At 40.5% G+C, this 22,973-nt stretch overlaps 1 protein-coding gene across 1 annotated transcript; it reads right to left on the reverse strand.

Annotated features, from left to right (window-relative positions):
- Positions 1-19,907, reverse strand: pitpnb (phosphatidylinositol transfer protein, beta). The gene is made up of 12 exons (XM_073477848.1): positions 19,868-19,907; positions 14,039-14,069; positions 12,920-13,065; positions 11,172-11,263; positions 10,936-10,943; positions 9,214-9,288; positions 8,503-8,586; positions 5,704-5,781; positions 5,509-5,613; positions 4,597-4,719; positions 4,288-4,374; positions 1-2,913 (listed from the first exon to the last, which is right to left on the reverse strand). Exons 1-11 carry the CDS (start codon positions 19,885-19,887, stop codon positions 4,327-4,329), a joined length of 810 nt encoding a protein of 269 aa, XP_073333949.1. The 5' UTR covers positions 19,888-19,907; the 3' UTR covers positions 1-2,913; positions 4,288-4,326.
- Between the last annotated feature and the right edge of the window lie 3,066 nt (positions 19,908-22,973).

Below are 22,973 nucleotides of genomic sequence, written 5' to 3' on the forward strand. Positions count from 1 at the left end.
TCGATTCTCTTATTTGTTCAAATTTATTAGATATTCTGTTATGTTCCATTGTCTAGACCTTCTGTCGCAGCCCGAGAGCCGCGAAAAAGAAACAAAAAAAGGAACTAATTGTTTTACATTCACTACTAATTCCCCTGAATTTTGCCTTATCAGAAAATCAGAAAATTGAATACACTGTGAATCTTTGTCTTTCAAAAAAAACAAATAAAAGAAAGAAAAACATCAAAGAAAAAAAAAAAAACCCAGTAGATTTTGCAAGTGCTTATTCATGATTACAATAAAGAAAAAGAAAAAAAAAAAACAACAGTATTTTGGACTCCATCTGTTCCCTCAGCGCCGATCCCTCCCCTCACAGTCGAACCCTGGCTGGCATCGCTGGTGATGCTGCACAACTGCACACCACTCAGCCCGTTCTAGTGTAGCGGGGCGACTCGCCGTCATCGTCAAACTCGCTCAGGCTTTTCACTCCTCAGCGGCGACGTGAGGTCGAGCTGAATCCAGTTTGACTTTGAGGGGGAAGCCGCCTCTTTTTTAAAAGGATTTCCCTTTCTTGTCTGATGAGCACTGATGTCCTGATCAAACGGAGAAGAATAAACCGAGAGGAAAAGAAAAAAGGTAAAAGAATAAGAGAAGTGTTGAGCATGCAGATCCAAATCTGGAGTTGTTGTTTTTTTTAAAGTTAAATCTCTCCTCGTGTATGGGTGATATAATGGCTCCATGTCATGCTTGTACAGGTGTGAAACACGTCTGCAGCTCAGAAACGTCCTGCATAGTTTGACACGTCTGTCTCCTAGCTGTACATTCATAAGCATGGATGAGGTACAGTATGAGCAACAACGCGTGGACAGCCTGCTCCACTTCACACACAACACACACTGTCCACAGAGCTGACATCAGCTGCTCCGACAACGGCGTAACTTACGTTAAAAGTCACCTCGAGCAGTACAGTATTGAATGATAAGACCTGACGATGCTGAGTAGCTTGTGAATATTTCCATTCAAGTCAGTGTTTGTATGTACAGTTTGTCCATTTCTATAATGGGTCTATTATAAAGTACACTTATAACTCTCTTTAAAACCTGTCCAACAATAAACCACGCACAGATAGGTTACGACAAAACCTACACGCTCACGCCTGATCCGATAAAACAACGTCTTAATCATAGCTGTAATAACTGCGCTAAGCTACGTCATCATCATATAAAACGTCACAAAATATTTTACCTAGAGCCCGACGGGATCTGATCTGCATTACGCTCAAAACAAAGATGCTCGCTGTGATAAAACGGCCGCGACCCGGAGACGATGCAGCCGAAAGAAAAGAAAGTGATGCAGGGTGAAGATGCCACCGACTAGATCATCCCACACCGATCTGAACTGCGAAGGTCGAATGTCAAGAAAAAGTTCAGACTCATCAACTCGTACTTTCCTGTGGTTCAGGTAGATGAAAAGCTTTTTGAAAAATCACTATACATGGTGAGAATAGAAAATAAAAACTATACACTCAGACGGCTGCTCAATCCACAACTGCAACAAACATCTGCCTGGACCCATTTGCTCTGTCAGCTGAGAGGAAGCGGTAGTTAAGAGAAAGATATAAAAAACAAAAAACTACCTCGATTCATGTTCATGCACGCAGCAACGCACAGACTCTCATCCTCACTTGTTTTGAGTTTTAGAAAAGAAAAAGGAGAAAAGCTTCTGTGGAGGTTTTCCTCCAGTTAAAGCTGTAGAGCGGAGGAGAAAGGACATGCAGCGACAGCATGAGGCGAGTTCAACAGGCCGCTGGTGGAGCCAGAGCACCACTCACAAGCCGTGACGATGTTAAGCTGAACGTTCTCCATCTCAGTCCCGAGAGTGACGGTCCTTTAAGAGCGAAGGCAGTTGATAACACAAACAAGCACACGAATGCACACACTAACACACGGGTGTATTGTACAGACTCTCCTAGAGGGCGCCGACCCTCTTCGCTAAATCAACACAAACAATCCACTTGAGCGAAGCTGCATTGCAGCGACTATACACATGCAACGACAGTTTAGTGAGGAGTTGCTGTTGTCCACATGCACTTGTGACGGCGGGGGGAGGAGGAGGAGGAGGAGGAGGAGGAGGAGGAGGCCGGCTGTGCACGTCGACATGTGGGACGTTTGTGGTCGGGGAACAGTAGCGGAGATTTATCGGTCATGCAGGAGCATTAAAATTTTTGCTTTTGAACCACAAACAGGCGTGGAGTAGCCTCAAAATTAAAAACGATAAGAGAAATAAAAATAAAAACATCAGTTTTCCTAAACAACTGCCAGACAGAGGGGACAGTGAGACAAGGGGGGAGGAGATCCAGACTAAATTCATCAGGACAAGAATATAGACAATATTGAGGGGAGAGACAAGGATTAAAGTAGAGACAGACAGTTATAATACAAGGGGGAAGGTCGGGAGATAAATGGTCCAATACCTGCTCGCCATCTTATACCAATTTCTGTGGGAACCTGTTTACTAAAAACATTCTAATTAATTTAAAAGGCTTGACTTTCTGAGTCACGGTTTACACACCTGAATAAAAACAAAGCCCATTGTAATAATCAACTAACAATTACATGTCAGGCAAGTTACGTTCTGTGCAAAGAGTTTTTTTTTTCTTTTTATAATGTATGCAAAACCATGTTTTTTTTTGTTTTGTTTTCTGAGTGAACAGGAGGCTTGTGATTGGGGTAGGATCTGTACAGTACTGTTAACCAAACTTGTCAAACCCCCCAATGAATCATGTGAGACAGGAAGAGAAGAGAGGCGACGTCAGGGCCACTTCCTCATCGTGGTGGACGTGTCTCTGATGACATCATCATGACAGGGTTTGGTTGATTTGCCTCATTGCTCATGAGCAGCACTGGTGCCTCGAATCGGACCTTTACTACGCAGCTGAGAAACGAGAGAGGAGAAACGAGTTTCAGTGTTCAGTTCGGTCATAAAGACTACGACGATGATTGAAGGATACATTCACCCAAAAATTTAAATTCTGTCATTATCTACGCACAGAAATTGGGTGAATTGGGTGTTTTGTAGTCCACAAAACTTTTCTGGAGGTTGACCCATCTCTCCTAAACAACTGAAGCAGCTGGAGACTTAAAAACAAAACATAAAATGGCTCCATACAGTTCGTCTCCAGAAGCCCTGACATCCCAAACTGATTTGAAAAGGTTTCAGTCACATCCTCGACACAAGGTTGTGCTCGTGACACTAAAAAAAGGCTTTAAATGACGTCTCTTCTTATAAATTTAGGATCTGGGGGCTTCTGGAGACTTGGATGACACCAGACGAGACGTATGGAGACATTTTCTTTTGGGTTGTTTTATCAAGTCTCCAGCTTCTTCAGTTGTTTAGCAGAACGCTGCAACTCTGTTAAGCTGTGAAGCTCCAGAAATGTTTTGTGGACGACAAAACTTCACCTGACTTTCCATCAGCACGAAGGTGTGAAGATAATGACAGAATTTTGTATTTTTGGTTGAACTTAACCTTTAAATCCGTTAATGCCAATAAGCCATGCACATGCAGAACAAAATCAAAAGGGAAACACTTCAGCAAGGCAAAAATTTTATCTTTATTCCCACGATTGCAAAAACATCAGGAGGAAAACGAACTGAAAGCACAGTGAAGACGAGTGAGCGAGCTGCAAGAGAACGTTAAAATGTGAGAAGAGACGAAGGTGAGTCGAAGGAAAATGAGTCAAATACAACAGACAACGGCCCCGTTCTTCATTTGTGGTCAACAGAGTTAACTTGATCAGTTCGTTTACGACTCGGATAGTCTGAATTCTCAATTTTCTCGTCGCTTCAAGACATTGTGATGCAGAAATTTCATGAATTATAGTTTCACAGTTGTTATATGTCAAAGATGCTTCCTGAGTTCAGCCAATACTACATGTGCTGATCATGATTTAAGTTGCCTTATAATTGTACAATAAAAGTGCATTATAACTCAAGATAACTAAATCTAAGCTGAACAAATCAGTTGTCTAACTGCCAGATTATCCTGCTGAGAGAACACAGGATCATTTTTAGCTTCCTAACGTGATGTTAAGCCACATGTGTAGAACGGAGCCCATGAAATGAAAAACAAGAGGATTACAACAGAGAGAAGACACTGTGGTGAAAAGATGTCAAGCACAAAAAGATCTGAAAACAAAAGGGTGAGTTAGACGGCAGCCAGACAGCAGTATTAAGAAAAAGGGTGGAGGACAATCCATGCAGCGCCACCACCACCTCCTCCTCCTCCTCCTCCTGTGTTGAGACTTACTCAGCCTGCCTCTAGAGTTTGACCTACAGCGACGGGCCTCTACTCTTCTGTCGCAGAGGTCCCTCGCACATCTCCCTTCTGACGCATCTGATGTGAGATTCAGGAGTAAACAAGCGTTAGATCGAGTAGACACAAGTATGATGTGTCGTCTCCAGCAGGCTGGTCAGAGCAGAACTTATCAGAACTTAACAGAAAACTTGATTTAATGTGTGAGCTCCTCAGCTTTCACAACACCTGTAAACATTCAATCCACACCACATGAAACACGCTGTACTCCAGTGTTGTACATCTGAGAGGAGACTTCATTACCTCCTCAAGCTCTTTTTGGGTCTCCTCCTCCATCCGCCTGATGTCCTCCATGGTCAAACCCACCCATCTGTCAATCCAGCAGAACAGCTGGCGGTGGAAGTTGGTGAAAATACGCTTTTCTTGCTGTAAAGGAAAGAAAGAAAGAGTTGTTAGCTGCCTTTAAATTACACAATTACGATTAAATACACACCAGTAGAACAAAAACTCAGGGGAATTAGCTGATTTGTTCATGAAGAGGGTTTTTTGGGGAAAGATTGAAGAGACCAAACTTTGTAACAAACTGAATTGTTGCATCAGTGAATGCTTGAACTTCTTGGAATGGGTCCATATGCGTATGTCCTAATCTCACTTAATCTTTAATCTCACCTACTGTTGTTTCTCATCTCTTCCATCTGCTTCGCTCAGTTACATTTTCTCTCCCCCCTAAATATAAGACACTGAAATGTCTCCCTCTGCTGTCCGATACAGAAACAACACTTAATTGGCGCCCTGAGAGCCTCTAGGAGTGAATGAAAATGATTCAATGTGCTTCACTGACATAATTAACGATACCAACTCTCACCTGACTCCTCTAAGTGTTTAATGATATTTTTGGCGTGACCCCCCCGACTCGCCTGAAGTGATCTTAACAGCACAGAATGTGTAGGAAGCTCATGAGAGTCGAGCAAAATGAGCATCATCCACTGAACAATGCTCTCCTCTTTCAGTGACAGGTTCAGGTTTGTTATGCTGAGGGGTTCCTCGGAGATTCAGGAAGTCCTTTGTACGTTTTTTATGAACATTGTCGCTGACTGTCACCGTTTATTATGTCGATGATTGGGACTGTGATCATACTGAGGATGGTGCTGTGTTGTGTTTCTCCTCGGGGGGATTGATAAAGCACTTTGTATCTTATCTTATATGATGAATTACCCTCTGGATGAAACCTTCCACTTTGGTTTGCAGTCCCCACCATCTGAACTTGACAGTGACCAGTTTGTATGCACACATGTGAGGACAATCTGTCGACAGCTCGTTCTGTGAAACGGGAGAAAAAAGGGGAAAGACAGTGAACATCATCATGTTTAACAATCAGTGCTTCTCTGCTCCTGTAATGATGTCAGGTACCTTCCAGTCAGGGCTTAGAGGTCCTCTGCCTGTCTTGGCGGAGTGGAAAAGAGCAGGATCTTCTTCTTCCTTGTAGTCCTAAAGAAGAACAAAGGACAACAGAGCGTTAAGATTATGCAAGAAACCAACTGGAGCCGCGTTACAAGAGTGGGATGTCATCTTATTTGTTCCTGTCACGAGAGTCGAGTGAAGACGGAGTCATCTTCAAGTCCGTGCTGACTCACTCATAGTAAAGCTGTTTAGTCAGATTCTTGTACTGGGTAACTGCCAAGATTGTATTTTTACTGCATCCCCCCCCCCCAAATCCCAACCCCCAAGCTCACGGCACACCGTGCTGTTTTAATCCATTCTGTAGGGAAAGGGTGGAGAGTACCTGGAGCAGATGGACATTCAGATTAAGCCTTGGCCTCAACACTGATCCACTTAAGGCATTATAGTAGAGGAGCTGGAAGAGGAAGCGCTGGGACAACTGTGACCCACCTGGATGAAAGTGGCTTAATGCCTCCTGTAAGATGTTAAACCTCGGCCAACGCGATGGTTTAGGTATTACTGACTGTCAGGTGCCCACGGTGGACTGTTAAGAGGTTTTAAAAAGACAGCTGAAAGTTTAATTTTTCAGGGTTTGACATCAAATCAAAATGCTGCCAAAGAACTGATAACCACATCACAGGGCTTTTTCCCTGCAGCTTATTAAATGCAGTCCACCTGCATTTTCATGCTATTTTCACAAAATTGGACAAATCTGAATTAGAAAATGTGTCTTTTTAAAGATGAAGACACAGATTATAGTGTCACATAAAGATGAATGAATATATAATGCACAGCCTAGAGCTGGTCCATGGACGTGAATAATGAGCCAGCTGCTAGGACAGCGTGACAGCCACAGATTCAGATTCACTGAGAGCTGAAGGAACACTTTCTGCAAGAGTCATTCACCCATTCACGTCAATTTTCTTTAACCTTTACTTGTCTATCAGCTTGTCTCACAAGCTGCAGGTATCTTTTCTTCAAGTTCAACAGTTTGGCTGTTTAGACAGAGTATAGCACAGAGTTTCAGGGCCGGCTCACGATCTGCAGCAATCGTTTCGGCGTCTGCTCTAATATTTTGCCTTCTGCCACAAGTGAATCTGGCCCAAAAAAACCCCACTAACATCTATAAGCCACCCATTTCGAAACCCTTTAGCGTTTATCTTTTGTTATGCGTTAAGCACAACCTCCTGTTTCAATTATAATAATTATTAAGTGTCACTGCCATTTGTGATTGCGTTTTTAGGAATTTATTCCTCAAAGCGAGAGAGACGAGCAGACGAACACAAACCCCTCAAAGCAGATCAACGCACAAGTCTACAGTCTTTTTAACTCTATGGGTGCAGAAGAAGCATCATCGGCTCATCCAGGAACACATAAGATACGATATAAATTCATGGTTATTATAAAGATCAGCTCTACAGGTGTGGGATTTGACCTATTGCAGCGTTTCCGCCCTGTGTGTTAAGTGAAACACACTTAAAGTAGAGACAGTATCCGGGGACGCTCGGCCTGACCCTGCTCTCCGTATGCCAGACCGACAGTCCCGAAGGAGGCTCTGTGGACCGCTTGTGTCACTGCGAGCAACAGGTAATCAAGAGTAGTATTAAATGATGTGGTGCAGTTACGATGTCATCTGACTGAGCCACCAAAGCTTACATAGTATGTGTCCTCACAACAAGGTTATCGGCATATTGATTCGTAGAAGAGCACAATGAGAGTCTGTTTCTGGACAGGACTTCCCTTGAAATGTGTTTTTTTTCTTTTTTTTTTTTTTAGGGACGCACCGGTCGAACGGGCACCAGAATCGTCTGATTTAAGGCATGAAGACCGGACGTGTTGTGATCGGTTGCACCTTCTTTCTTTTGGGAAATTAAATTGTGTAGTCGAGGGTTATAAATGCAAAATAACAACATGGAGGCTCCAGCGTCTGAACCAGCCGACTTTTAGCTGCAGCACGTTTGAGACGGATGCCTTTCATTTTTTACCTTTCACAGTAAGAGTCTCAGATATACCAGCATGCACTGCGTAAATGCTTATCAGAGGGGAATAAAATTCGCTTCGACCGGTTCACTAACGGGTCACTCAATAAAATAGCATGTTAGCTAAGTGGGACATACAGTACTGCAAGTCATTTTCAGTTGATGTTACTGGTACTAAGTAAGAGAAGGTCCTTTAATCTGGAGAAAATGTCAAAGTTAGACCTGTTTAATAGTCACTGTTTTATAATAAACCTACAAATGTTTGTTTACGCTGTATTTTATAGTTCCTAGAAGGAAAATCAGGATCAGCAGGTCAAAATCAGAACTGGCCAAGATAATTGCAATTGGTACATCTCTTATGTGTGTTTCTTTTCATTTTTTTCTTAGAAGACCTAAGACAGACTACGTATGTAGCTCGGGGAAGTCATAATAATGACGTTAGAGAGGAGAACAGTAAATGTTGTGATCCTCCTGTGCAACAGGTCCTTCTTTGATAACTTTATAATCTCATTTAAATATTCAATTCCAGGCTTCAAGCTTGTAATATAACTGAGGTATCTCATCTGTTACGTGAGGCTTTATGGATGGTGACTGTGGATAAATAAAGTACAATACATACATACAACCTGTATGACCACACTCTTCCTCAGGGTGGAGACATCCTGCCAAGTACCAACACCTGCTCATCAGGCTTATTCTTATCACAGATGATGCACCAACACAATGCATCTTTGTTTAGTGGTTTGAAAAGGCCCGTAAAGATCAGTCGTATGGTCGTAGTCAAACTCACCCCAGGGGCCACTTCGTCTTTGCTTGCAATATCTATGGGAACCACCTCCACAGACCTCCATGTCTGCTCGTCGAGGTCGTGGACCTGATGATAAAGAGGAAGACAAGCAGGTAAACCTCAGCTCAGGACAGAGACAACAAGGGACTCTTTGTTTCTTATTCAAATCTGTGTTGAGTCTGAAACAAATGAGATTCAAACTAACAAGCACATAGGTGTTTTAACTTGACCCTTATTCTCTTGCATGTGCATCAACTTGTTCACCTCATGAGGCAGCAGAAGATGGAGCTGTATAGTTTGACAGGGCAGGGACGGTCTGATGAAAATGCTTTTACGTTGCATTGTGGGAAATGTAGGATCCAGTGATTTGGGGGTATGGACTAAGAGTCAGGATATCTCTGCCTCTGCTGCTTTAATTTACTTTCGTACAGAATTCACTTCACTTTGTTTATTTTAAAAGCTGTTCATGGGTTTGTACAAAGTTTGTTAAAGTGCAGAATTTAAAACCAATGTGTTTCCAGGGTTAGGAATGTGCTTCAACTGTCGAACACTCCTTGAAAAATGCTTGATTTTCAACATAATCTGGCGTTTCATCAACACAATCTCTCGTACAAGAAGAAGAACCTTTTCTGCTGTCGTTATATTTGTTTTTTGTCCGTCAATAATTAATAAATCATGATCAAAACATTAAATTAAAGTTCTTCCTGTACTTACATTTTCTATTGTTCCCATGTCAGGTTTGTGCCACGTCTCGATCTTTATCATAAAGTCGTCCTTCATGTACTCATTCTGAAAAGCAGGAGAAAAACACACAGATTTAACGAGGGGGATGATGAATACGTGGCCTTTATTTTTAACAAGGGAACGACTCTGCCAAATTGCAAACTCCTAATCAATACTGATAAATCAGCTGCTACTGCTGAAGTGAATGGTAACAGCTGATCTCAGCCGGCACAAACAGCAAAGAGGACACCATGAATGGAGGATTCTGAGAGATGTACTTAAACCCTACAGCTTAATCCAATTAACTAATCAGACGTTTAGACAGAAACACACTAGAGATGCTGCACATCTATTTTTAACCATTACAACAGCAGGTAGCTTGCAGGTAATGGCCAGAGACGGATAGTGGTGACGAATATACGCGTTACACATCAGTGAAAGTCTGCTGCATATATCCAGTTGAAGGCCAAATCATACCAGAATTTAAAAATGCAATAACTTTCACATCAAGTTTGTTGAACTTTGACGTGCACGCTTGCACCATTAACCAAGAGCAAGTCACCTTGACGGTGCTGATCTTTGAGGGAACAGAGAGCCAGAGAGGCCAAAAAAAGAGGAAGCTATTGTAAATTATTATCTGTGCTGCACCACCGACTTTAATTTAACCTCCTCTGGGGGGATACAGACGGCTCCACAGCTCCACAGCTCCAAAGTTACACAACAGGACTCGATGGTACAAATATGTCCCATGAGGAAATTGTGTTTATTGCTGTCCCGTAAGAAATCTTTGAAGAGTCTTTTCCTCTCTTCAATAACTCTTCATTGAATTACAATCCTGAGAACAAAACGGTCCAGGACAAAGAAAATACAAAGAAGCGCAGAGAGCTTTTGTGGGTATGAAGTGAGGCATTTTCTAACCTGGAGATCACGGCAACTGCAACTGTTTGTAAGGTATAACTTCAGGCAAAATCAAAAAGCATTGTTAAAACTCTTTGGGTGTATTATTTGGTCGTATTAATTATCATCCACTCACGTTAATCAACATGCAGCTCTAATTTCACTACAGCTGCGAGAACTGTCAAAAGCCAAGTTCACTGCCTGTGATCTGTTGAGAAGAACAGCCTCATGGAAATGATATACAGTTCTTCATTGTGTAGACAAATTTAATTTGTTAAAGCAAGTCATTTGGTGTTTTCAAACTCATTGTGTGAAGCTGAGACGGGTTATTATGTGAGCGGCCAGAGGCTGCAGCCTTCTGTAATACCAAAGCAATGTTAGATATAGTAATAACTTGATTTATGTTTAAAAATAACAACATTTCTTTATTTTTACTTCAGCAGCATTTGAAACATTATGCAATGTGCATCTATTAAGCCAATATCAATGTGATTTCAGTGTGTGTTTTCCACGGCGCACGCACAAACAGCTGTTGTACATGTTTTAAGAAAGTCAACTGAAGAACAACATCTTTTCTTAATATATTCCAGTGAGTTTAATTTAAACAAGTTATTCTGAATTTGAGGAATTGTGACTGGTGCTAGCATGTTCCCGGCTGGCTCCAGAGTTAGTGGTTTACTTGCCAGCCATAGCAGTTCATCTACGAGACCTTCACGAAGGAATACTTCACTAAGACGTGCAGGTGAATTTCTAGCATTTAACTTTCTGGTGTGATCGGACCTGAGAAGACTTTAAAAGTTCAAAAAAACAACTCACCGTCACAACTGCAGAGGGAGGAGGGAAAAAGAGAGAGAAAAGAAAAAATGAGCATCAGCATCTTTGATAAAACAAACACTTTGATGCATATAGAAAAATACATAACTGCAATAACACGCATAAAGATTTAAATGAGGCCATGATTACATGCAACCATGATCATGAATGCTTGTCACATCACACAGCGGTCAAAAGACACCGAGTATGAATTGATTTAATCTTCAGCGTGAACTCACTTGTGCGACAGTATGGGTAGGCGTTCCAGGCCTTTTCGTGAAAAACTAATGCTCCCTCTGGTGCAATCATCTTCACAAACCCTGGGACTTTACTGCAGTGAGAGAAAAACAAGTCACACAATCATGACCATGGTGGAGAAATAAACATACAAAGGTCTGGAGGAGATAAAAATGACAATTTAGAGCTAAATTGAAACCTTTTTTAATTCTATGACTCTAGCTGAAATGAATGGTTCCCTTTTGTTGTTGGTGTTACAGAGCCGAAGGAACTGAAGCTCTTTTTTCCTGAAATATCAAAGAACCAGTCACACAATATACAGAGGGTGGACAAAATAAGAGGAAACACCTGACAAGGAGTCTTCAGTTCTCTTGGTACTGCTGCACACAAATTCTGTTTGTAGTTTGGTCATTAAAAGTGCTTTTGTGAGATGAAAAGAATCGACTTTGCTCCTTCAACTTCCCTTTTTGTTGCCATCTCAGTTTGGCGAAGCCGTGAAAGGTGTCTGACTTTGTCGAACTACTGTTGAATTTGATTGGCTGAGTTTATGGAGATGATCCGTCTTGAAATATGGAGAACTTCATGCAGGACCGCTGTTTGTTCTGTAAGGTAAAGCTGCCTCGGTAAAATGGCTGCTTGCTTTGGCTGCTGAGCAACCGTGCAGAGTAGTCATAAGCACCTAATGTCTCCATTCACATGGCTGCCAATACATTTTCTCCATCAAATTTAATGGCTGGCAACAGCGATGGTATGTTAACAGTTTCCTGCGATCCAAACAAACACATCCAGATGAAGGTCAAAAGCAGCGCTGTGGGTTTTATGTGCTTTACCTACTTAGGTTAGTTGTTTGGGGCGTTGGTGAAATGTGATGGCAGTGACATAAATGCCTGCTTTGTGAAGCGTGTATTTATAAATCATAAATATTTCTAAGCACCAGTTTGTGACACTGGTATTTATGGCTGTCACGAAGGTGTTACCTCAATATTTATATGGTATATTGAGGCTGCCGGTGTTTACCTGTCTCTCCATCCCGATCAGTGTGAGATAGGGGATGGAGACTGTATGGCACATGCTTTTTCTTTAAAGCTTACGGCGGTAACTATATCAAGGCTCAATAATAAGGACTGACAGATTGCCCAAGGCAAGTAAAATGCCAGGTCAAGGAGATAGTTGATGAAAGAATGAGCCATCTCACTTCTCTTCCATCTCTGTTCAGAGTTGCACATGTGCAGTCGGGCAATCACGTTAAAATGGCGGTGGGCAGAGACGTTTATGAGCTGAAGTGAAAGCGAAAATTTTAAATGACCCTTCCTAAATCCCAGACAGTTTCACTCTGCGCTCCAACAATAGTTGAGTAAGCTTTGTATCCAGATGAACATCGTTTAACTTGCCCCTTCCCCGTTAAACTTCTGTGCTCTGTGTGTTGGGTTTGTCTATGTTATAAAGAAAACGAGTAAAAGATGTTACTGGGACTGTGTGCAGTTAGCTTATGTTGGCAAAATGCTAGCTAAGCCTTAGCTATATCAAGAGGAGTTAGCCTAATGTTCATAAAAAGATAACACCATGAATATGTCCCTCCACTGCATACTGTAGTCCTTGCTGTCGGCCTCTCGAAGCTAACTTAAATCTTTGTTGTTATTTGATAAGCGCAAGTGATACGTTTCCATTATTTTGTCCACCCCATGAACATGTAACTCAACTCACTTTACTTTCTCTGGGAACTTTGTGAGAGTTGCTTTCAAAGACTTGCCTCTTTAGATGGTATATTTTATGCGTGTACTGTCCCTTCTCGCCATCCTTCTCGTAAGGTTCATTCTTCAGCACCTCGATGCCTTCGCCTCCTCCGGTCTCATTCTTGCTGGCCTCAGCCACAGAGAACAGCTGCCCTACTTGATACTGGGAGGAATGGGAAAGAGACAAGAAGACACAGTCTGAACATACAGCCTTAAACTGCTGGGACAAATCCTGAGATTATAAGTCCCTGAAGCCAAAGTGCTTAAAGGATGCAACACCACTAAACATTTCTAGATGCTGCACAGGAAATTAACTACTCAGCCCAGATCTGCCCTCTTTCTCACATGTAATAATGCATAAACGAATCTCTAGGAAAAAGTTAAATTACCACATTAAAATCCTTAAAATGGTGATTTAAAGGCTTCAACAATGGCTGACTTCACAAGGCCTATAACCATGTTTTCCCACAGTCTACAGGTCAGATAGTCTTTACAATCTTTAAATGAACTTTGCACCCTGATTAGGCCTCAGAGGAGAGGTTTTCATATAGGATATGAAATCTTGACTGCTTTTGACTAACAAAGCAATCTCTGGTTGGGTTTTTTTCCACCAAAAACCTTTTATTTAAGAACAAACAAAGCAGCTATTTCTCATTAAAACTAAATGCCCTAACTGCCAGCCACAACATTTCCCCCCCCTCTGAGTAGAGAAGGCTCTGAAATGGTGCCAATGTATGATGTCGACGGATATCACAATGAGTTCTGGGCACACTCAATAAAAATTTGTCTGGTTTTAAGGGTAGATGGAGAACAATTGTCCCCCCAAAAAACTGGGCACAAAAAATATGATTTCTATTAAGAGCAAGATGACGAAGAGATTTAAAGGCCGAGCTCAGCGCCCGGTCCAGTTCTCTCTACAAACACCACCACCAGCCTGTCACACCAACACCACAGCTCCCTAACAAAGGCTATTTTGTCTCAGTATGTGAGGCTTTCTGAGCACAGGAGGAAATACACATGAAACTATGACTCATACGCTGTAAATGTCATACATGTTGTATTGGATTCAAACAATATTTGATGAAAAATAATCTCGTGTAATATCAAAGAGCATAATGGAGATTAATGATACTCACCTCTTCCACAGAGACTGGCAACACTACACGGCTGAGAGAGGGGGAACAAGGGAGAGGCGGGGCAGGAAGTGGAGAGAGAAACAAACACGTTACTCATATTTGTTTGGAAGAGATGTTTGAATGTGAAGCACGGGTTAAAGGTTTTTGAGCAGTATATGGCTGAGTCAGGGCAGAAGTTATTGTCTCCTTTTGACACTCAAAGAAATAGTCCCGCGACCTGACAAAGATGGGAAAGCGTTAAGTTGTGGGTAAACTTTACTCTGACCATCTTTGGGTAAAGAATGAAGTGGCCCTGTGCTAAAAGAGGGAAATGTGTCTCCCAGTCTGAAGGTTGAAACTCTGCTTTAGTCCCCAAACGAATGTCATTTGGAGATAACACATGTCGTTGGTGTAACCCGATTATAAAGCAGCGATAATTACGTGTAATTAAGGAACGCAGTTTATGTAAGACAGCGAGAATGACTGTGTATTTTCTGCAAAACAAAGACATAAATGAAATATGAATTAATGCACAAGGAGGCAAAACAAAATGGTTTCCTAAATGATGAGATTATTTTATCAGGATAAACAAAATATTAGTACAGATTTTCATTTCCGATGCAAGAATCCAGCCCTGAGAAAAGTGTGATATTAAATGTTTTTCTGCAGAGTCATTCTCATGTTTAGTTTTGGGTGGTAGCTGTGAAATGTATCCAGTATATTGTGTCAACACAACATGCTTGTATCAACAACAAATAACTTTTACAGTAGTGATGCTTCAGTTACAAACTAGAGCAGCATCTCTAAACAGAGCGTCATTATGCTCAGCCTATATATGGACATCACAGCTTATTTATGGCACGAAGGGATCCACTAAACAGACACACAGTAAAAGGCACTTTCTCCCCTGGAGTTTCAGGCCCCGTCAGGCGGCACCTCCTCCTCTCACACTTCATAAAAATCCTCTGCTGAGATTGGCAGATTCAGCACCCCACCCTCAACCTAAACATGAACTGATTGATAAAGCTTGCTGGGGGTTGGCGCACGCTGTGCAGGCTGAAAATATGCAGCTGACACGCTCGGTTCAGGCAGAAAGGGTCTACAATGTAAACAACTTGAAAGCCATTATAATACAGAGTATTTATAGCCGAGAGAATTAACGGTAATACGCAGACTGAAAAATCATGACGGCACGTACTGACGATATGGCCTTAAAATAAAACCATGAAATGTTAAGGCCGTATCACAATACATGCATCACTTTACTGTAATGCAGCCTTCAAACCCAGGAAAAGACAACACTTATCACAATATAACCATTTAGTCATACCCTATTAACGATGTAACATCAACATACTGGATCTTACGGGCACAGGGCTATAAAAGACTTTTTGATGGAGGTGAAAGAAACTACTGAAATCTACTGAAAAACAAATCTGGCAACTATAATCAGTTAATGAGAATTTCTTTTTCTGGCAAAAACACAAAAGATATTCATAGTTTCCAGCTTCTCAATTTTTTTTAGGATTTTCTGCATTTTTATGTCCTTGTAAACTGAATACCTTTTCAGTTTTGGACTGGTTGTCAGACAAAACAAAACCTTTGAAGACGTGTTATCTTGGGCTTTAGGAAATTGTGACGCCAATGTTCCTGTATTCTCAGATATTTTAATTTAAAGTTTATTGTTAAATTGTTAAATATCCGCTCTCCATTACGTACATATCTTTTTCAGCGTGATTATGTGTATAATCTGTCTACTGGGAATATCGGCCAATGTTTCGATGTCACCATTTTTGTACTCCCTAATATCGGTATCAACACCAGCCCCTAAAAATCCAGTACCAGGCTCTAATTAAAAGCAACCACACAACATTAATATAATGTTGTTGTTGTGGCTGATTTGGGTCCTGTTGTTTGTGAGTGGGGTCTCCATGGATCAGGCGCACCACGTCGATGCTCTACCAGATTGAGATCTGGGGAGTCTGAGGGCCACGTGTATAAAACCTTCCACGATAAATACATTTTTCAAAGACGCGTTCAGATTTTAGCACCGACAGTCGTGTAACTGGAGGAACAATGAAGCACGACTGGAAAACAAAAGGCAGAGCGCAGTGTTTGTGGTTTTGGCTCATCCTGGTTAGTGGCTTTGGTAACAAAGAGAAATTAGCATGTCGGCTCTGGTGAAATGTACAAAAGCGTCCGCTGCATGAGACTGGAGCTGATCAATCACACACAGTTTTCACTTAGAAGCCTCACACCTGTTAATTTCCCTCAATATCGTCGATTAGACTGAGATGAGACATTAATCAGTGAAATCGAAACAAATACCGTGTGTTTTCCAGAACTGTTGTCGCATCAGTTTCATTTTACTGGAAAGAGGGGGAAGGATGAAAAACATTTGTGTTTTGCTTCTACATGAAATCCAAACAACCACAAATTTGGCCTGAATTACGTCTCAATGCTCGACTCCTGAGATGACATCAGAGAGGATCTGGTTCTCTTCAGCTTCAGGTGTGTTAATGATTCATCAGTTATTGATTGTTCACTGTTAAGGCACTGAGCGTGCTGCTGTGTGAGGAAAATTGGCCCATGTCAATTGTTTAAACATTCATGGAGGGAAAAACACACATAATATAATGTGGTCATTACTGAAAATTGCTGGCAATCTGCATCCTTAGAATTCATTATACGCTCAAATTAACTGTGTTTACACTCACAAACACTCACTGATGATACAGAGCAGGGGCGGCGGCAGCACAGACGAGGTTTGCACTGGTAATAGCTTTGTTGGATTATACAGGACAAAGCTATTTGTACAATTCGACAAAGGCTGACCAGTTCAAGTGGTCTGGTAGTCGAGGTGACCTCTAGTTATGCAAGATCCATTATGAGCCCACCGTGTGCCTCTGCAGACACCACAAACACCTGCAGCTCAGGTACTGTGATGCTTGAACACAGAGAGGTGAGTCAGTCTCTCTAAAAGTTTGAATCCTGAGCTGCTGGATTAAAAGTTCTCGTTGCTTTAACTGACACGACGCAACCCCAACCATTAAATTAATCTCACAATTTGCTGACTTATTGATAATAAAAAATAATTGTTGGTTGCGACCCTATAATCAAATCGAAAAACCAGCAGAGAGATCATTTGACTGGAAACACACCATTACCTGCAGACTTAATGCACCTACATGTAACGTTACTCTGTAAATCATAACCAAAGTTTAGTTTCACAATGCTGATAAGAACTCTCCTGCACATTATTATGTAAGTGGTGTATTTTTTAGTACTCACAAGTAGGTTAAGCAGGTTACAATGTCCATATTGGCCATATAGTGTACATATTGGACTCACACCATGCAAAAGAGAAATATCTTACAATATTTATCTTCTTAAGTACACAGGTAATCACGTTTGAAGGGCCCAGACACACCAGCGCAAAAGACTACAGCCAACAGCAATCTAACTGGTTTGTTCTAGTTGCTCAACTGGCCGAAAGGCCACCAACAAGGGCCGACTGGTGCCAACAGTGTGGGACACATCGCAAAAACTACAGCCACAGATGTTCACCGGCTGTCGGCCGTGTGTTTGGGGGCCCTAAATGACACAATGAAGTTGAATCAGTAAACAAAAACTAATTATTTTCACTTTCCCAAGCTGGTATTTAATGCACAGCTTTTCATATCAGAGTGTTCTCATCGATGGGGAAACTCCCGTCAAGATGTAAGGGCTCACACACTTCATAGATACGCCAGACAAAATCAGAATGAGGCATCACTAACAACACAAGCACACAGATAACCATGGTGTATTGACAGAGCTCTCTCTCCCAGATGCCTTAGATTATTCACATCTAAATGTGTGCAGTAAGAAAACCAATTGGCAACGCTAATGGTGAGTGGACCTTTCTCTTGGAGATATAGGCCTACGCAGTCAGTGCTGTTTTGGATTAGCAAACTGATCAATATGTTTTCCATCTACAATATTATTTTCTGAATATGATGAGTTCCTTTCAAGCAAGATGGCTGCTATAAGTAGATTCTTATTAAATGGTATCTGTCGTGACGGTTACAACTGGAACATGATTTGATCGGAACGTTAGCTTATTGATTATATTGGGAGCAAGATGGTTCATATATTGTTACATACTGATTAGAGAGCAGGTTAAGGGCACATATACATCACCTCAGCTCAATATTCACCTTTTAAACTGGCTTTAAGCAGACTTGTATAATCTTATATGTTGTGGCCACAATCATACAGATTATATTTATTATTCTATGTGATTTATTTGTTTTATTTCTACCTTCAAAGTCATCTTTTTTTATACAAACAGCAAACACTGCGCTCTCTCATTTTCCATGACTAATCTACAGGAAATGCCTGTCTATTATTACATAATTTAGTCTGTTATGAGGTTTCTTTCATCACGGGAGTCTGTTGTCTGAGTGACATGCAGAATCTGCATTCACAGCAAACCACAACCACCTCATTATGATTAAAAAAAACACACATTGCAATGTCACTTTTCTTTACCAATATCAGCAGCCCTTCATTGCAGTTGTATTACTGTTTTGCATGCAATTTTGAAGCTCGTTGTAACTGTCTGAATAAAAATGCAAAACAAATTAAGTTATTATTGTATCATTATCATTATTACATGGCCATGTGCAGATATCTCAGCTGCAGGAACACACAACTCCTGTCACAGTAGGATTTAAACACATTTTCTACAAGTGTGCAGACATGATAACATCTCAGATTGAACTGACAGACCTTGCTACATCTATCTGTTGTTTATACACAGTCTGTTGAGCAGATTGTTCCTGCTCTGATTTAAGTTAACACCACTGCTGAGTGTACACAGCAGAGAGCAGGGGAGTGGCTACAACAGGTACCGTTATCTGTAGCGGATACAGGTTAGCCACCAAGTGAAAGCGAGCTTTGCTATGAATAAAAGTGTGGACACAAAAAAAAAAACGACCACGACAAAGTCCCAACACAACATATATGAATACATAGGCAGCATTGCGATTGTTTTAAAGAGGCAGCTTTACTCTTGAGTTAGTATTAGCCGCCCAGTTAAAGGGCTAACTATGTAATGCTAGCGCCAACAAAGTAAAAGCAAAGTAGTGAGTCCTTCCACAACCTCGAGCTAGCTTGAAGGGTACAACTGCTGTGGGCCAATGTTGGAGGATTATTCCTGCCGAGCTCCGCGTTAGCATCGAGGCTACGTCCGTTAAACCGGCTACAACTTAGCAGTGAGCTAATGTTAGATGTGTGCTTTACAGATGAACTCCGTTGTCAGAAAATTGTCATGCTAGCAGCTAGCCGGCTGCTACAGCTAACTTAGCCAGCTAGCATTAATGGTAAATCCGTCGGAGAAGGAACCTTAATCTGTCACTCACGGGGACCAAAGCTTAACATAACCGCACTTTAGCGGCATAACACGCCGCTAAACGGCTAACTGCGCTAACGGTGGTCGTTAATTCAACTATCAAAGTCACGTTAACTAACCGAATGTGCATATTATTTGTGTGTAACCAGCGCAGCCTTTTTATGTAACTCATTTTCATTAAGAAGCTAATTATCCCCTCTGCCGCTACAACTCAGTAGCTAGCGTTAGCATGCACTAGCAACGCCTAAAAAAGACCGGTGTGGTGTCCGGTTGTCCACGTCCTGATCCACCCCGCTCAAAGCTGCCTTTTTACGGGCTCCGTGACTGTGAAATCCAGCGAACGACAGCGTTAGACGGTACATACATGTCTACTCTTCAGTAACACGCTCTCGGATGGATGAAAATGTCCCTGTAAATGTGCCAAAAGACATTTTTAAAAAACACTTCAGACTCACTATTCCTTGATGAGCACCATCTTCGTCACCCGGGCTGCGCATGCGCGCTGAGGCTCGTCATCAGAAAGAATTATCAACAAGTTCGTTCCGCCCTCCGGAAGCGATGTGATTGGCTGAGAAACCCTCAGCGTCTTCCTCCAGTGACACACTGAGATAAACATGTACTGTGATATACTGTGATATACTGTGATATACATACTGTGATATACTGTGATATACTGTGATATACATACTGTGATATACTGTGATATACACACTGAGATAAACATGTACTGTGATATACTGTGATATACTGTGATATACTGTGATACACATGATATACTGTGATATACATGTACTGTAATAAACATGTACTGTGATATACTGTGATATACTGTGATATACTGTGATATACATGATATACTGTGATATACTGTGATACACATGATATACTGTGATATACATGTACTGTAATAAACATGTACTGTGATATACTGTGATATACTGTGATATACATGATATACTGTGATATACATGATATACTGTGATATACTGTGAGATACACACTGAGATATACATGATATACACACTGTGATATACTGTGATATACATGATATACTGTGATATACTGTGATATACATGATATACTGTGATATACACACTGTGATATACACACTGTGATATACATTATATACTGTGATATACACACTGTGATATACTGTGAGATACACACTGAGATATACATGATATACACACTGTGATATACTGTGATATACATGATATACTGTGATATACTGTGATATACATGATATACTGTGATATATACACTGTGATATACTGTGATATACATTATATACTGTGATATACATGATATACACACTGTGATATACATGATATACACACTGTGATATACACACTGTGATATACACACTGTGATATACATGATATACACACTGTGATATACACACTGTGATATACACACTGTGATATACATGATATACACACTGTGATATACTGTGATATACATGATATACTGTGATATACTGTGATATACATGATATACTGTGATATACACACTGTGATATACACACTGTGATATACATTATATACTGTGATATACACACTGTGATATACACACTGTGATATATACACTGTGATATACTGTGATATACATTATATACTGTGATATACATGATATACACACTGTGATATACATGATATACACACTGTGATATACACACTGTGATATACACACTGTGATATACATGATATACACACTGTGATATACACACTGTGATATACACACTGTGATATACGCACTGTGATATATACACTGTGATATACTGTGATATACGCACTGTGATGTATACACTGTGATATACTGTGATATACACACTGAGATATACACACTGTGATATACATGTACTGTTACACACTGAGATAAACATGTACTGTGATATACTGTGATATACATGTACTGTTACACACTGAGATAAACATGTACTGTGATATACTGTGATATACATGTACTGTGGCATACTGTGATATACATGTACTGTGATATACTGTGATATACATGTACTGTGATAAACATGTACTGTGACTTACTGTAATAAACATGTACTATGATATACTGTGATATACATGTACTGTAATAAACATGTACTGTGACTTACTGTAATAAACATGTACTGTGACTTACTGTAATAAACATGTACTGTGATATACTGTGATATACATGTACTGTAATAAACATGTACTGTGACTTACTGTAATAAACATGTACTGTGACTATACTACTGTGAATGTAGTATTGTAATGTGTAATGTAATGCTGATGTTATGGAAACATTTAGAGGAATATTTAGTATAGTATAGTTAATTACTAAATACACTGTTGCTTACTGTGATTACAATCCTGTCAGTTCAAGAGATGTGATTGATTTGATTATATTATTAGGCTAATTATATATGTATAATTTCATTACAAGGATTAACTGAATACAGTCGTAGTAGTAGCCTCTTATCTATTCATGTATTTGTGTGTATTAATGTGGATATACTTATTATATAGAACGGACGTATTCACCTGACGTCCCGTGGGCCAAATGTGGCCTTTTTATAATTTTGCTGGGAGGTTAATGAGCACATTCATTAGTTGTGTCTGTTGTTTAACATAAAATTCATTTAGGAGAATCAAACTGACAACCTACTTCTTTCGTGCATTGTTTTAACACATGTATATTCTGAGCTTTACAGGTTAGACGTGGGGAAAGTTAAAGTCCGGACCCTTTTTTAAAAAATATCTGGCCTCTCTAAAAAAGTGGTTGAATAGGCGTGATGTAGAATATATCAAATATGTAGTAATACTGTACTAGAGCCCGACTGATACTCAATCTTTGATGCTAATACCAACAATAATGGGCCGGTATAAGCACATGAACACCAGGCATCTGTTCTTTATACCCTCTATAAAAAGTTTTCATATTAGCACATATCAGACGACATATAAACTGATACCGATACTCTGTGATAGGCCAATATCGGCGGATAATATGGGCCAACCAATCTATCAGCGGGTCACAGATATCAGTACTATATGATATTAATATTAAATCAGATTAATGAAGGAATGAGATAAACTAGAATGACCGCCTCTCGGTTGTTCGCCTCCACGTACCAGACCTTTGACTTTTTTGATATAAAATGTCATCACTTCATCATTTCTTCTCATTTGTGTAAAATCTTGTCATAATTATCTTGTGAATTATTGAATTGAATGTGTTTCTTGAGGTGAAACAATCACAAAAAATAAGAATGTATCCCAAAGATGTTTCATAACAGACAAAGATCTTCACTCTCTACACGTCATGACCATGAATGTTTATGACTGTTTTCATTAAGCGTCACTCGTTCAGTTATGTGACTTTGAATGCAAAGTGAACCTGACATTAACTGAGACGACATAAACGCGTCCTCGCAGGCCTGATAATCAAACTTAAAGCGACTATCATCGTTACGTGTTTATTGCATCAAACTGTCACGCGTGCTTGAATCAGACACAAGCTGTCATGAGACCGTTCAGTGGAAATACTGCGAGCAGAATTGATTTCTGTCACGAAAGCAAG

The sequence above is a fragment of the Pagrus major genome, chromosome 12 (assembly GCF_040436345.1).
Source record: "Pagrus major chromosome 12, Pma_NU_1.0".
NCBI classification, from domain to species: domain Eukaryota; kingdom Metazoa; phylum Chordata; class Actinopteri; order Spariformes; family Sparidae; genus Pagrus; species Pagrus major.

What these genes read in the sequence shown, in the direction of transcription:
- pitpnb (XM_073477848.1), bottom strand. Translation starts at nt 19,887, where the DNA reads ATGGTGCTCATCAAGGAATA. An exon ending in AAGACGAAGTGGCCCCTGGG is followed by an intron (nt 5,782 to 8,502) that starts GTGAGTTTGACT and finishes GTTCTTCTTTAG; the next exon opens with GACTACAAGGAAGAAGAAGA. An exon ending in TGGAAGGTTTCATCCAGAGG is followed by an intron (nt 4,720 to 5,508) that starts GTAATTCATCAT and finishes TTTCCTTTACAG; the next exon opens with CAAGAAAAGCGTATTTTCAC.